Raw genomic sequence first — 15021 nt, 5'->3', positions numbered from 1 at the left:
TACAATCATTTCGCTAGTAATGCGACTTAGCGGTGGCAGCGTTAAGACCAACTGTGTTTATCTTGCGAATAAGATTATCGCCACAGCAGTAGCAAACTTCGAGAAAGATAACGATGGGTGCTTTGTATCCGATTGTAAAAATCTGCGATCAACACAAAGTTGTGGACAGGAAGGAGGCATTTTGTAGTACCTGCAAACGCAATTTACTCTTGGCTGTAGCTGAAATACACTGCTGACTGTAATCAGTTTTCTTCTGTCATCGCATTTAGCGCCTCAAGTGAAAAACTAAACTCTGCTAGCTCTTTGGAAGACGCTGAAATCGACATATCAAGTCTTATCTTGAGCTACTTTACCAAGCTAAGGACATCCTGAAACATCCCAACAAGCTCTAAAAGGCCTGATAAAATCGAAAGCTTTCAATGTGTTGGATATACTCGACAACTGACGTTGCAAATATGAGATGAAGAAACAAACTTCTTTGAAACAGCTTTGATGACTTACTTTATTATGTAGCACCTCCCAATTTCGCAATGATTGCCTTCGTGGAACGTATCAATTAAGTAACCAGAGTCGATTGAATGAAAGGTAGATCGACGCATGCAAATGTTCAACAACTTTTTATCGATGTATACATTTACCCTGATAGATAACGTTATCCCCTGGTGGGTGTCTGCCCATATATCATCATCATGAAAAAGGTAGCTAGAAGTACGGAAGCCGTGTTCAACCGGGTTTGAATATGCTGAAATAACTAATCTCAATATTCAAGAATTCAAATCTGCTGTGCATCTTCGTCCACTAACATCTAGCATTACAGATGACGTCCGCACAGGAAGCACAGTATAACCAGCCCAGCTTTTTGCTGATTGTAAACAATATTCAAAAGATTCTCTTACCACACTGTTTCTGTTTGAGTTGGTGAGATGTATCGACGGAGTTTTGGCATATGTATCCACGTGTATACGACGTGTATTGAGTAATATTAGATTAAAGTTTTTTTTAAAAATAACCAATGATATTCACATATATCTTTCCCTTGGTTGTTAACCGCGACGATGTCTTTCGGTCGGTCGATGGAAGCGCCTATGGATTTTAAATACAGTGATAGACCATTGAAAAGAACGCATAATGAATACGATAATGAGATGAGCTTTAGAAGCAATGAAAACGTAACATTCAAAGACGATGACAGAAGGAGTAATTTGGTTGGGAGCAACACGCCATTCCTTTTCAATAAAGTGGATGTTGAGCCTAATAATGCTGATATTGAGAAGAAAGATTATGATAATTTTAAATGGGACGTTAAAGCATCGCTCGGTTTAGGTGAAGTTGAAATGACAGACTTAAGTACGAGTAATGAAGACAATAAATTGAAGGTTTCTAATAGCGCAGTTAATAAAATGCGTAAAAAGAGAATACGAAATCAACAGAGCAAGGAGAATACAAAAGACGAAGATGATAGATTAGATTATAGATACCAACAAGATATACCAAAATTATTATCAACTTATGCACAAATGGGTTTCAATTTATTCTTACTATTAGGTTTATCATTATTAGCATTCAAACTAGTACGAACGATATTAAAAGACGTTGAGCACAAAGTAGAAGTATACGTACAGTCATTAAACTCAGAATCATCAGCATGTGCGAGGTCATACGCGCTAAATCAATGTGATCCATCGACGAGGGTACCAGTTAGTGAAGACGCATGTATACATTTTGAGCAATGTATGCACAGGGATCCGACGACAGTGGGCATAGCAAGAGTCGGGGCAGCAGCGTTTGCAGAGATATTAGAAGGGTTTGCAAATGAGATAGGGCTAAGAGGCGCTATGTTGATATTAGTTTTGCTAGGATTCTTGTGGATGATGAGGAATGTTGGGAACAGAGCCGGTGGAGGAAGTGTAGATCAAAGGATGACGATAGACGATAATAAGATTGAGGAATTTCAGATGTTCTTGAGATCGCAACAGGGTCACAAAGGCAGCAATAATAATTTAAAGAAGAGATGGGGTGGAGGATATAAGATAGAGCCAAGAGATGCATTGATGGAGAGAACAAGAATGCTAAGATGACTTATTATAAAATTGATTGATTGGTGGCATGAATCTAGTTACCTTGTCGTGATTTTGAACGTGTAATTTAAGTTTATTTAATAAGGGGTGGTTAAGCCATTTCGCAGGCGGTTGCTTACGATCTAAAGACCAATAATAAATATCCCAGTCAGGCTCATCCATTAGTTGATCGAATTCAATAAGCTCGTTTAGAGTCATTGATGGTAAATAATCCTTAGCAAAGGTGGATAAGATGAGGTCAGATTCCAAGGTACCTCTGTGCCTTGATTGATAGATCAATCTTGCTCTTTTCTTGTGAATGTCTTCATTGTGTCGTTTGATTGGTTGGGGGAATAACGTTTCATCTAGATCTTGAGATTGAGAGGAAGAAGATAGTGATGGATCGAAAGGTAGTTTATACGGGTCGCTTCTAAGAAGCCTGGTGGAAGAAAATGACCTAGTAGATGGCCTGGTGAATATTCTAATCATTGCTGAGTGGCTGATAATTGCTTATGTAATCGTTGTAGTTGGTCATCTTCCGTAAATGGCTGAGAATATATATAAAATTCTAAATGCTGAAAACTTTCTGACAATTTGTCATGCTTGATGAGCGAGTATAAATAGTACTTCAGAAGGTGAACATTATTCTGCTTGATAACTAGCACTTTTAATATGTTTAAAATATCGTCGTCATCTATCAAATCAATGAAATCAAGGATTTCGAATAATAAATGGCTTGATAGATTCTGTCTAATCAACAAGGCAATAGCCCTTTTAGCCTTATCCAACTCATCCAACTGTAAATTCAATAAAAATAGTTGATATAATTTGAGTTGATTCTTGTTTTTAAACTTTGTAGAATTGAAAATAGCCGACATTGTTAAATGAGTGAATTAAGTAATTATTTTAACAGTCAGTTGATTTCTTGGTTTCGTTTGTACACTAATCCCTTATTCAGAGAAACTGCTACTGATAACAACGGATGGTAGATGTATTTTAGTAAGAAGTCGCCAAATAAATTAAAATTATTAACCTCTTCAAAGGGTCTATTACAAGGCTTTGATGATAAATCAAACATTATACTGTCTTCGTCGTTTGAACGTGTTTTCAGTAAAGATGAAGGCGTCGAGATTGTCCCTCTAGGTTTGTACCTCATTAAAGGCGATAACTTGTGAGTTTTTTTTTATTCCTCCTGCGCTTCCACTCATCCATATCTTTAGAGTCTGTGCTTCTGAACTAGATACCGATATAGACGACAACCAAGATTGGACAAATATTTTGGCAGAGCCGATACATCCTCTTACTTATTAAACATCCTTTTAATCTCTGTATTCCATTTATTGAGCATGTACTATACAACAATCTTCTATCTTCTCAATTGAATCGGTATCCCATAAACCACAACAGCTGAACCTGTTAAATACTTCAATCTACACTCTCTTCGCGATTCTGCAACTGATTGTGTTAATGTTATACTCTCTCCAACAGTTTCACTCCTCATTGACTCGCTGTTTAATCCTATTTTATCTAAAACACTTTCTGATAATCTGTCAATACTATCACATCTATTAGTAATCGCTTTTTCGTCCAACTTTCCACTCACTCTCTATCTGTGACATCCCACAAATTAGCTACTAAGCAAGGACATCCGGCCAACAGATAGTTGTTTGGATTGCCATTACTGTCAAAATCTCCATTGCTTTTCAATGATCCTGATGAGCATCCCCATAACATCGTACTTGCGCACTTGGGCATATTCCTTATCTTCTGTGATCTAATGTATTTCTGTCCACCTCCATGTCCAAAGTAGATGAATAAATCTGATGTTTCTAACGCATTCGACAACTCCACCTCAAGTGGCTCTCTCCCAACTATACCTTTCCATCCAAATGCTTTCATTTCTTCAAACCATCCGCCAAACTTCTTTTCTGTTCGCTTCAAGTCTCCAGAAGGATTAATCAAACAGTAAGTATTCCTTGGATTGACATATAATCTATCCTGATTCAAGAAATTGATATAATCTAGTCTATCTCTCAAGAAACCTACTGATGGTATCCTTGAAACACTTTGATTTCTTAATCCAGGTATAGATTCCCATGGCATAGATTGTGTTAACTTATCCAATGTTATAAAGGTATGCTCCACTTTGCCTTCATCTTTATTATCAGCATACTTATTGTGATACTCTTCCAATGCGCTACGAATATCAATTGTGGCTTGATCAATATCAATCTCCGAAAGCGCTAATTGTATTCCATGGAATAAGTAGATATCTAAAACAAAGTATATCAAGTCTTCAAGCTCCTCATCTTTGCAATTTGTAGATAAAGCTGAGAAGCATTCTAGTAATGCATCATCCAACTTCACTTTAGTAACTGGCTTCTTTCTTCCGCTGGTATGGATATGCTTCTTAAATACTTTCTCGAGACATCCTCTCAATCCATTAAGTGCACTTTCTGACGTTGCAGTTGGTTTGATAAACAATGATTTGAATACTCCTAACCAACAAAACTCAATATTCTTCACCAATTGTCTCATCCTTGAATCTAATGTTTTGCGCTTATTCCACCATGCAACCTTTTCATCATCACTTTTGACATTACCATCACTTGCTGATTTGATTGAATCATCGCTCTCTTCAATGACACTCTCGAGTTCATTCATTGCATCCATATAAGTAAATGCTCCTTCTTCTCCGCCACCTTCACGCTTGTTTTGTCTGTTGTCTAAAGGTAGTGAAACTACCAACGGTTCTAAATTCTTTCTGTACTTCACAACGAACATTGTTTTTTTATCATCGGTTATTGATATTGAGATTACTGTAAAGTTCCTTGGTAATTTATTGATAGTATCGCGCACACCCTGCTCAGGTTCTGAAAACTCCTTAACGTGCCTCATTCTTACACCCTCCCAGTACTTGTTGATCTTTAGATCCTCGTTAAAAAGATTGTCTTTCTCGTACATTGGTGACCCTAATGGTGAAGGTGAAGGCATGAACAACTTCTTTGATCGTTTATTTAAAGGTGTGAGCATTCTCATTGAACTAAGTTGATCTATAGCAGGCCAATTCATATCATTTCGAGCTTCATTAGTAGCCAATTTATTATCAATCACCTCCAAAAGCTCTCTACGTAATGTAATGGCCGACCCAAGATCTAAGTATGCCGCTGCTAATGTTGAATTGCTTTTACTAACCTTACCAAGTGATGTTTGAAATGATTTGATTAATGCGATTGCTAGACAAGCCTGTCTAATGTCTTTAACAGGAGCCCTATCAATATTCAATTCGAGTGCACTCGTGAAAAATTTTTCAGCATCCGCTAATGTTTCTATGCTTGGTTGGCGCGATGTCAAGCGATTGGAAGTATTACTTGACGTTGATCCACATGGTATTGATATCACTGTATTCTTATCAACATCAAGGTCAGTGCTCTATTTTTTCCATACTCACAAGCATCTGATAGAGACGACATAAACAAGTCACTCTGGAAGCTATTATACGCCTCTCTTAATCGCATTTTACCTAAAAGCATATTTTCTTCTGCTTTATTGGTTGATGTTGCTGGAAAATCGAACAACCTATCCAAAAGCTTTTGGCTTTCATTATTCTTCTCGTCTTCACTAAGCAGCCATATTCTTTGACGCAACAAATGTCCAAAAATATCAGGTAGTAATGGATCATAGTCCGTTAAAAGATTGGATTCACTTTTAGCACTAACAGTCTTCTTGGGTGATGTAAACAGTGTTTCTGCTTCACTGTAAGTTTTGTCTAATCTCTCCAAAATTAGACAAGCAGAAAGATAACCTGCGGATGCATCAACGTTAGACTGTAACTTGAACAGTAAGTCTCCTTTCGCTTTCTTGATCAAAACAGACGACTCTGTGTCATCTTGTCCACCTAACGAAAGTAAAGCCATATCAATCTCTTTCTTAGCTTCATCTAAGTTAGACAAAGACATATTAAGCTCTGCCTTAGCTGCATTGATCTTTGCATTAAAGTTTGGCGATGCTAACGTTTCTGTGAGCTCGAAAGCCTGATCAAGAAAGAAACCTGCTTCTCTTGAAGATCCTCTGCTAGTGTAAATTGTTGACAGTAACAGCAAGCAATCAAATAGTGACTGCGATATTCTCCAATGAAGGCCCGTACAGCGTCTATTCTCAAACACATTTGAATGAGAGCTAACTTGCCTAGCCTTTTTCTCGTCTACATCCATTGAAAACGGATCATCGTTGTCTTTATTCGATGACGAATCAATTGTTGGAGTCAACTTAGACAATTGACGTGCGGCATTATTAAATAATCTTAGCGCTTGAGCTAGACATTTTAATGCAGTTGGTACATCTTCTCGATTGTAAGCTATTGATGCATATACTGTAGCTGCAATTGCTGTCCTTTCAAAATTCAAAGTCCTCGTCAATGGATTTTTCAGGTGTTCCTTGTCGACAGTAGCATCATACAGCTCTTTGAGGGCATAGGCGTCATTGTACGCAATCAAGCTAAGGTCGCTGTTAGTCTAATTTCACACATTTATACAACTGCTTACCTCTTCTCAACATTTCCTGTGATAGCCAAGTACTCAGAGTATCTCAATTTGAATTCCATTTGAGAAGCTATCCAAGACTCTGATGTTTTATCTGATGGTACTTCCGCTTCCTTCATTGTAGCAACCTGTGCAAATACGGAACCTGCTCGATAAATCTTACCAATCTTGACATACTCTGCTGCTAACGTTGTTGATGCTAACAAATAGTCTTCAGAACTGTTGTTGCCATTCCGTTGCTGACTATGACAAAGTTTCCTAAGTAGCTTGAGAAAATCAAGTCTAAGAAATGTGTGTCCTAGTACCCCGAGCATCTCAGTTACCATCTGTAGCGCATTATAACACCTCTCAATATCATAGACGAGGTTATTTTTGGAAACTTCTACTTTAGTTTCTTTGATACCTTTATTCGACGTTACTGCATTCTTTATGGTTGATGGTTTGACTACTCTCCTTGTAGCAGCAACCGGACGAACAGGGCGGGCCGTCGCTGGTTTAGAAGACTGATTTGTAGCTGATGCCGCTGTACGGCTACGAGTTGTGCGCGTATCTGCTGTTTGATTCACTGAACCATTACGAGTTTTCGGCGCTGCGTCGTTTGATTTACTGTTCTGACTTGGGGGAAGAAGAGAATGTAAGTTGTTGTCTCTCATGATAGAGCTCTTTCTTTGAGATCCGGTACCTAAAAGTGACTTTAATATTTCCTTTGTATGTCTTGCTTCTCTCAAGGCTGAAGATGAACCTTCTAGTGCGGTATCACTCGATCTGTAGTAGTATATAGCTAAATACATATGAGCGGATAACATGAAACTCATTGTGTAGACTTTGAATGTGTCATCTTCTTTGTAATCTTGACCCTGTAAAATTGACCGAACTTCTTCGAATATGACTTCTGGCGCCGGTATCTGCATATCGTCAAGAAAAACTGAAGGACCAAGTACAACCTGCTCCATCAATCTTAAAAGTACGATCACCCTCCTAAGAGGATGCTCCTCCACACTGTATCCGCTAGGGCTGATCAACTCTAGCAGCATGAAGAGAATTGCGGAGCAGGTATCACGATCCGACCACCCACGCTCTTCAATTTGTCCCACTTGTAACTCTATTAAACTACACTTGACATTTTTCTCGATATTTTCATCCTCTGCACGACTATTGAAAGAAATTTCTTGCGGTTTCAACATGAGTTTCGATAGTCCGATTTGCATAGCTTTCTTAACGATAGCTTGGAAGTTTTGAGAATCATTAAGATCGCCCGTTTCAGTGTTTATTGGTGGTGACGTCGTTTGCAGTGAGCATATGATTGATTTGCTAAAGGCATCATAGGCCGAATGGTTGTCGTGAACCTTTGAATAGCAAATTGCTAGTAGCTCATAACGTCTAGGCCGTTGATCGATCATGATATTTAATATCTCTTTGTCACCTTTAACTAGATCTTCGTTTGGTTGCCTTGAAATGCTGTCTTTACACATTCTGATCCCATACTCAGCGACATGTAAGCAGCTTTCGACTGCAGGAATGCATTGTGCTTCTGTACCTGCTTTACCATCCTGAAATAGTACACATGACCAGTTCCAAAATGCTGAGGCGAGAAGTCTGTTGGCCTGTGGTGACCTCAATGGTTCGATAAACTCCAATGCTCTAATTAGATAGGAGAAAGAGGTTTGGCTATCTTTCAGCGAAAGTTGAGAAAGCTGTAGTAGCGAGTCTAGTGTACCATACAGAATTGGGGGAGACAATGCTCTGCTTTGCTAAATATGTCGTCAGACAAGTAACAGTAAATCAATAAACTCACCTTGAGATGATACTCTGTCCAAAGTGCGATGCCGTCGTAAAGATTTAAGGCTTTAGCGTTCGATTCGTTGATTTCGCTAAATTGCGATAACTTATGGTACAATGATCTTCGAATACCATCAATGATTTTCTCGGTTTTGTGCAATTTTCCGTCGTCAAGATTAAGGTACTTTAAAGAATCCAACACGTGAGTGAGTTTGGAACATTCTTTCTCCTCGAGGTCTTGCATGTTCGATTTTGATGCCAAGTTAGCGGTAGCTGTCAGCAAAATCACGTTGTACTTAGCGAAAAGGCTTTCGGCATCACCTGTCAAATTTAAGGATGACATGTCTGTGGCTAGGTTGTCGGTTTCTTCTGTGTTGACTTGATGCTCATTTGACAGAAGCTGGGCTAGTAATTTCAAAGAAGGTAAATCTTCAAGCTTCTTTGCTATACCCATCCAGCCCTCACAGAACTCAATCCATCCGTTCTCCTCAATGAACCTTGAGTGGTTACGATCTTGTGCAAACTCAACCATTTTAGACCAAAAAGGCTTGACCTCGTTTGTGTAGGGTGTCAGAGCATCCTCAGCTGATCTCAGCAATGACAAGCCAAACTTCCAGCCTTGAGTCCACCAAAGATTCAAGTCAAGATTGTGATTGTGATTAATGAGCATCAGCGCTTTTGACCTGATTTTGAAATGAATGAGAGCAGTAGATGACGAAGGTTTGGTTTCGTCAGTTGTGGCTCTACATAGCAACTTGTAGAGAGTGCTAGTTCCATTAGCATACTGCTCCATCTTCAACGAATGCCTTAGCGATGGTAACTGAGAGATCAATGAGCCACGACTGCTTAGAACGCTCGATAGTGCAAGTAAGTCAACATTCGGTAGAGAGAGAAGAATGCGTGTCGATAATTGGAAGTAAAGCAGTTGTACGTTTGCAAGCTCTGTTGATAGCGTCTCCTTGGGAATCGTGTGTAGCAATATACCTTGTGGCTTGTTTGGAGGTACTTGTATAGGTGTTGCTGCGTCTTTACATAGTTGACGACAGAGAAACGGATGTAAGGCAATCAATTCCAGCAAAGCGGATTTTGTCTGGGAAGAAATTAGAAAGAGTAAATGATGTAAATGTGACTCACAAATCCTAGCAGATTACATTCCTCGACGCACTTCAATGTCGCTCTGCAGATATCAACACCTTTGGTGGGGAGTGAATCTTCAAGCTCGCGTAGCGTTTCGAGTGATACCCTAGCACATGCCACAAGATGCGGTAGGTTTTCCTTTTTGATGTTACCTTCGCTCGCAGATCTCGATAAGCTAGCGAATGACTTCAAGCATGCGTTGCAGCACCTCAACGCCAAGGTCGCGCGTTCGGCCAATGAAGAGCCGTTTGCACGGCCTGGGGATTTAGGCTGCAGTGTTGCCATCAGCTGCTTGTGCAAGCTATCCGTGCAGGTAGATATGTCCATCAATTTATCTACGAATTCATGGGGCGCTACCGACGTAGGAGCAACATTATTGGCCGTTAGCTTTGAGCGCGATGGCATTCTCGTCGTCGCTTTCCTGCTTGAAGTACTTGCCATCTTCGTTTGGTGATGGTTTCGGTTGAGATGTAAAGACGCGTGGATATGAAGATATATAATTTTAATAGTATTGAAGATAATAACAATCACATTCTATTCTTATGTAGCGCGTCATTTGATATTACTCGCTGCCAAAACCCACGCCCAACATCTCGATAATCCAGGATCGAAGCTTGCGTCTGGAGCGTTCTCTACCCAATACTTGACGTACTTTGCTGCCTCTTGATAGCTTGAAAAAGCCCAATTAGTCAGAATTACCGCATCCCAACCACTGTTTGTGGGAAGGACAGAACGCAAATGAGATTCAAACTCCTGCGATATGAAATCTGGATTCCTAATGTAAGGAGTAATGGGTGATAGTGGCAGTATGTGAATGCCATGTATGCAATGGATATCTTGAGAGAACCAAGTGCCATGATCACGCTTATTTTCGAAACACATACCAACTCTATTTCCACGCCAGCGGGGCGGCATGCATGTGTTACTATCGTCCAGAAGGCGATAGTGGCTTGTTGATGTTTGCATGGCAGCTAATTGGAGACGAGCTGTCAGTGATTGAACTGTATCACCAATCCCTTCAGCGAAAAGTGAGGCAGAATAATAGAAGTGCGCCGCCTCAGATGTGCTTTCTTCATCCTTGCCGTCTGTGTTTGGTATCAAACCCCTCGCCCATGAATGGCCCACGTACCAATCGAATGCTCTATGAGCACAAAATTGACTAGTATCTTTTAAAGAGTTGACAGAGTTCACTATCTCAGATAGCTTCGCCTTGAGATCACTGGATAGTGCTTGCTGCGAAAGCAAGACAGCACCTGCGTAAACCAGATACGAAGCGTGAAAGTGTATATCATTATAAAACGACGAGCCAAAATCCGACAAAGGATCGTTCGTGACATGAGCTGCAGATGAAATGATTCCACCGATTGTAGTATCGTAAATAAGGGGAAAAGGTCTTTTGTCGCTTAGAAGAAGATCAAGGCAGCTGCTAAGAATATCTGATGCAAATGTGTTTAAGTCGTGATTAGAGAGCACGTAATAGGCGATTACTACCGCATTAGCGAGTCTCCCGACAAGTTTACCAGCAAAATACAAGCTCGGCTCACTCGATACCTTCGACAGCCAGTCTAAGGAGAGCTCTTCTCGTAGTGTTTGTTCAAGCCACAAACCTTCGGTGGGCGATTGTAAATTAAAGCGCTGTGGTTGTAATTGCATAGATGGCAATGTGTGTTTGAATGAAAATTCACCAGTTATCGATGAAACCAATGAAGTTGGACCATTCGAGGGAGTGCTTAAAGATAGCCTTTCTTGCTTTACTCCTTTTTCTAGTATTAATGAGTTCAGATGGTGTGGTAAAAGATGAAACAGTGTAGATTTTGCAGTCGTATTCTGCTTGTGCTTGAAGCAATAAGTGCCCCTAAAATAATTTGAGATGCGCGTACTCAACTCAGCAATCAAAACCCACGATTTAGCACTAGGAAAAGATGTCTTTAGCTCCATACCCTCAGACCAAGACCCGCAAAAGCTGTCATAGATGGCAACGCTAGAAGTCTCCTCATCAGATAGCTTGGCAATCTGCACAGTACCACACCAGGAGTCGTCTGCGTTGACTGGCGAAAGGGTATGCATGTCATCCTTAGTCCAACGTATGGGAGGCCAAGTGTATATGACCCATTTGCCACCATCGTTACAGCTTACAAGCTGCTTGGAGCTATTTTCAGAGCTTGGCAAGCTATCCTCAAACGCAAGCTGTGATCTTAGGACTGGTTTGATTCTGCTGTAAATACCTGTGACGAAAGCCGAGCCTCTTGAAATTGGTACCCTCAAAGAAGAATTACTAGAGGCAGAAGTTTTGAGAGTAATATTTACGAAAAATGAAGACATGTCACTGAGACTGATATCATTCAGATTACCCGCATCGTTTGTAAAGGATAATGAACCGATAAAAGGCATCCAAAAGAACTTGCAGGCAATTCCATTTTCAGATTGAGGACCCCATGCCTAATAGGACGTAAGCTGTGCCGAAATTGCTACCGCCACTGACCAATTGACGTTCAGATGGACAGCTGACGATCAGACTACCGTTCTGATTTCTAATAACATACGGTAAAGGATAAATGGGGTCAGTTGAGCTGGAATTTATAAGAATATTTGAATAGAATGAATGGCTGTGTATCGGATGATCGTTCTGCAAGGTAAGATGAGGGTGGGGTTGGTGATCGAACGGCATCATGAGACAGTATTCGTACGATTAAATATATGATTTAATTTCGGTTAATCTCTCTTATCACAAAGTAACTCAGAGTAACTGAAAATAATGAAACGTAATCAAGAAGAATGGTTATCTGCCGCAAAAGAGATTGCAAGCTGCGTTGGCGTAAACGTACACGAATTGCTATCAAGAACAACGCCACTGCTAGACCTATGTCCGGTGCCAGTTCGCCCGGCAGTAGAAGTTCTATTGTCATGCTTTGATATGATTACTGTGAGTTAGCACGTTAACATATACTAAGCAATACTCATTGAAGAATAGGAAGTTCAAGATCAGTTCGGACAATCACTTAGACTGATTGAAAGATCCGCAAAGCTGCTCAAAGGCATTCGAGGTCAAACGGTTGGACTGGATGATTTGATGTTACCTACAAGACTATCAATAAGCATTTATAGATTTGAGAAGCTGCTGATAGATATACAACAATTCATACAGTCTCAAATAAAGCGTGGTTGGTTCAAAAGATTCCTGTTTCGGCACAAACTGAGGGCACACCTGGATGATTTCGATTTGGCGATAGATGATGTAGCTCAGGAGTTTGAAATTCTCTCACATTTATCAATACATAAAAGGCTCACTGAGGAAAAATTTGACCGAATTCAAGACAACTCGCAAATAAGATCGATGATGAGCGATGCTCTAGATAACGATGAGGAATTGTTAGAGCAGCTGCAGCTACAGCGGTCAAGCATCCAGTCTCTCGAGCAAGCTTTAGACAAGCATATCGCCACCAAGAGTAAGGACGAGGAGGTTGATAAGATGACTCGACGGAACAAACCCGGGAATGTCTTGCCAGACGTAGGCAGACTTTCAACGTTGTTTAAGCCAATTTCATCCAATAGTGTTTCTCACGATAACACATACCTGTCATCTCTGCTGAAAAGGGTTATACGCACGCCGGGAGGCTTTAAATAGCTCAATCACTAAAGTTTGCGGATAGATACCCTCAATTCATTACCCAACTCACCACATAAGATTACCATTCTATTTTATTGTATTTGACGCGATGAAATATTTTTATATATATCTGAATTAAAGCTAACTATAATCAAAATATGAATCGCCGACTTTTCATGCTCTGAGCAATAAAGAAGGATATTACCATGACACAATAAGTGTTTATGGAGAGAAAGCGATTGCTAATTGACCAACAAGGGTAAACCACCAGCCACGGGCTAAAGCACCAGTGCCCTCATCTTCTTTGATAGCACGCAAAGCGTCACCAACGCCATGATAAGGCTGTTGTCTGATAGTTACAACTGCGTCCTCGTATTTGTTATGATTGGTCTCTTCATCCCAATCCTGTTGACCCAAAGGCTGTACCATAAGTCTAGTTTGAAGAACGTCGAGTGGGTTAATGAGGAGGATGAGTGCAACGGTGAGAACTTGCCAAGACACCATGCCAAAGAGAGGGATTACAGAGAGGAAAGGTCTCAAAATATGGATGGTGACGGCGCTGATGAGGATTCTTAAAGCCAGAACTTGTAAGAGAGTTGCATTAATCATCTTGAAGGGATTTGACAATTCATTTGGAGTGACCAGCTTTCTGATGTTCTGACGGGGAGTAAGAACAGGAAGATTGTAAGGAGTAACGATAGCTCTCTTAATGAATATTTCGAATGGTAAGGAGACGCAGCCGATAAAGATTAAGCCAACAATAGCAGCAAAGTAACCGAGGAAGCCAGCAGATAATGTTAAAGGTAAGGGGATGAGAATGAGGAGGCCAATGAATATCTCAGAGATGAGAGTAGGGAAGAAACCTATATCGTGTAAGAATAGAGGGGAATTGGAGAAGTGACAGACCTTTGAAAAAACCAGCAAGACCTTCAACCTCTTTGACACGCTTTGCCATTTTAAAGTAGGTGTCGACATTTGGGCCAACAGTAGGATTGCTTTCTGGGTCTAAAGAAACGCCCTTTGGATTGAAGTGAGCACGGTGCCTTGTGAGTACTCCAATCACGGGTATAACGATGAGGAGGCCGATAAGAGCGCTGACAAAGATTATTGGGATCATAATCAAAATAGAGAGATCAGGAGCCTCTGGCATTGGATGATTGACTAACGGCATTTCAGCTGAGCTTGATGACGTTGTTGGTTCAAGTTGGATTGAGTCTGTTAATTGATTTTAATTCAAATTTTGATTAAACATTAAACATTATTGCAAATTACATTCATTGAATAGATTATTGCTATCAAAGTCACCAATAATTTCTTTGGGTGGAGATCCACACTCTTGAATCTGAGTGGTGTGAGATTGAGAGATATACACAGAGTACAGTAATTCACTCACCTTTGTCATTAAATCAAGTACATTTGACTTATCTGTGGCCTTACTGTCATTGCTATCCTTGCCATCCTTGCCATCATTATCAAATACCTTGAGGATATCTTTCACGTATCCAAATTGCTTAGAGTAGTTTTCAAAATCTTCATGTTTCAACTTTGGAGGTTTATTTTGTTCAAGGTATTCTGGGTACTAAATCCGGTTAAGTGAAAATCCATGTGAAAAAGGGAGAATAACGCACTTTTGAAGATAATTCCTTCAAAGGTTCATAAAGGACATCTTTACTAAGTAATTCGCCCATAACCGATTCAAGTATTTCATCAAGATTCTCGTCGCTTTCGTCAGTTGCGTCATTTGAGTCGTTTAGATTTAAATTATTAAGCGTGTCTTGTATAGCTTTATTGAAATCCCCTTGACTTCCACCTTCCTTATCCTCAAATTCATCTAAAATGCCATCAAACTCGTCCACTTCTCCTTGCGGCATCACGTTTAATAGGTTAAAGAGCAACGACG

General features: G+C 40.1%; 5 protein-coding genes across 5 annotated transcripts; 2 read left to right on the top strand and 3 right to left on the bottom strand.

Annotated features, from left to right (window-relative positions):
* Window positions 1–1055: 1055 nt before the first annotated feature.
* J056_003645 (Nucleus export protein BRR6) lies at window positions 1056–2078 on the top strand (the record flags this gene model as incomplete). The annotated part of the gene is made up of 1 exon (XM_009268861.1): window positions 1056–2078. The coding sequence occupies one exon, from the start codon at window positions 1056–1058 to the stop codon at window positions 2076–2078; it is 1023 nt and encodes a 340-aa protein (XP_009267136.1).
* A 1578-nt stretch (window positions 2079–3656) lies between these two features.
* On the bottom strand, window positions 3657–9955 carry J056_003644 (Separin; the record flags this gene model as incomplete). The annotated part of the gene is made up of 5 exons (XM_009268860.1): window positions 3657–5458; window positions 5509–6554; window positions 6602–8349; window positions 8394–9467; window positions 9512–9955. 5 exons carry the CDS (start codon window positions 9953–9955, stop codon window positions 3657–3659), a joined length of 6114 nt encoding a protein of 2037 aa, XP_009267135.1.
* Window positions 9956–10066: 111 nt separating this feature from the next.
* J056_003643 (Putative endo-1,3(4)-beta-glucanase 2) lies at window positions 10067–12182 on the bottom strand (the record flags this gene model as incomplete). The annotated part of the gene is made up of 3 exons (XM_009268859.1): window positions 10067–11369; window positions 11418–11953; window positions 11997–12182. The coding sequence occupies 3 exons, from the start codon at window positions 12180–12182 to the stop codon at window positions 10067–10069; spliced, it is 2025 nt and encodes a 674-aa protein (XP_009267134.1).
* Window positions 12183–12269: 87 nt separating this feature from the next.
* Window positions 12270–13139, top strand: J056_003642 (uncharacterized protein; the record flags this gene model as incomplete). Its single annotated transcript, XM_009268858.1, has 2 exons — window positions 12270–12437; window positions 12486–13139. The coding sequence occupies 2 exons, from the start codon at window positions 12270–12272 to the stop codon at window positions 13137–13139; spliced, it is 822 nt and encodes a 273-aa protein (XP_009267133.1).
* A 204-nt stretch (window positions 13140–13343) lies between these two features.
* J056_003641 (Peroxisome biosis protein 19-1) lies at window positions 13344–14992 on the bottom strand (the record flags this gene model as incomplete). Its single annotated transcript, XM_009268857.1, has 5 exons — window positions 13344–13984; window positions 14028–14336; window positions 14394–14463; window positions 14515–14700; window positions 14750–14992. 5 exons carry the CDS (start codon window positions 14990–14992, stop codon window positions 13344–13346), a joined length of 1449 nt encoding a protein of 482 aa, XP_009267132.1.
* Window positions 14993–15021: the final 29 nt, after the last annotated feature.

This window comes from Wallemia ichthyophaga (genome assembly GCF_000400465.1).
Source record: "Wallemia ichthyophaga EXF-994 unplaced genomic scaffold scaffold5, whole genome shotgun sequence".
NCBI classification, from domain to species: Eukaryota; Fungi; Basidiomycota; class Wallemiomycetes; order Wallemiales; family Wallemiaceae; genus Wallemia; species Wallemia ichthyophaga.
The sequence above is the reverse complement of the archived record's forward strand: the minus strand, read 5'-3'. Positions and strand labels throughout refer to the sequence as shown.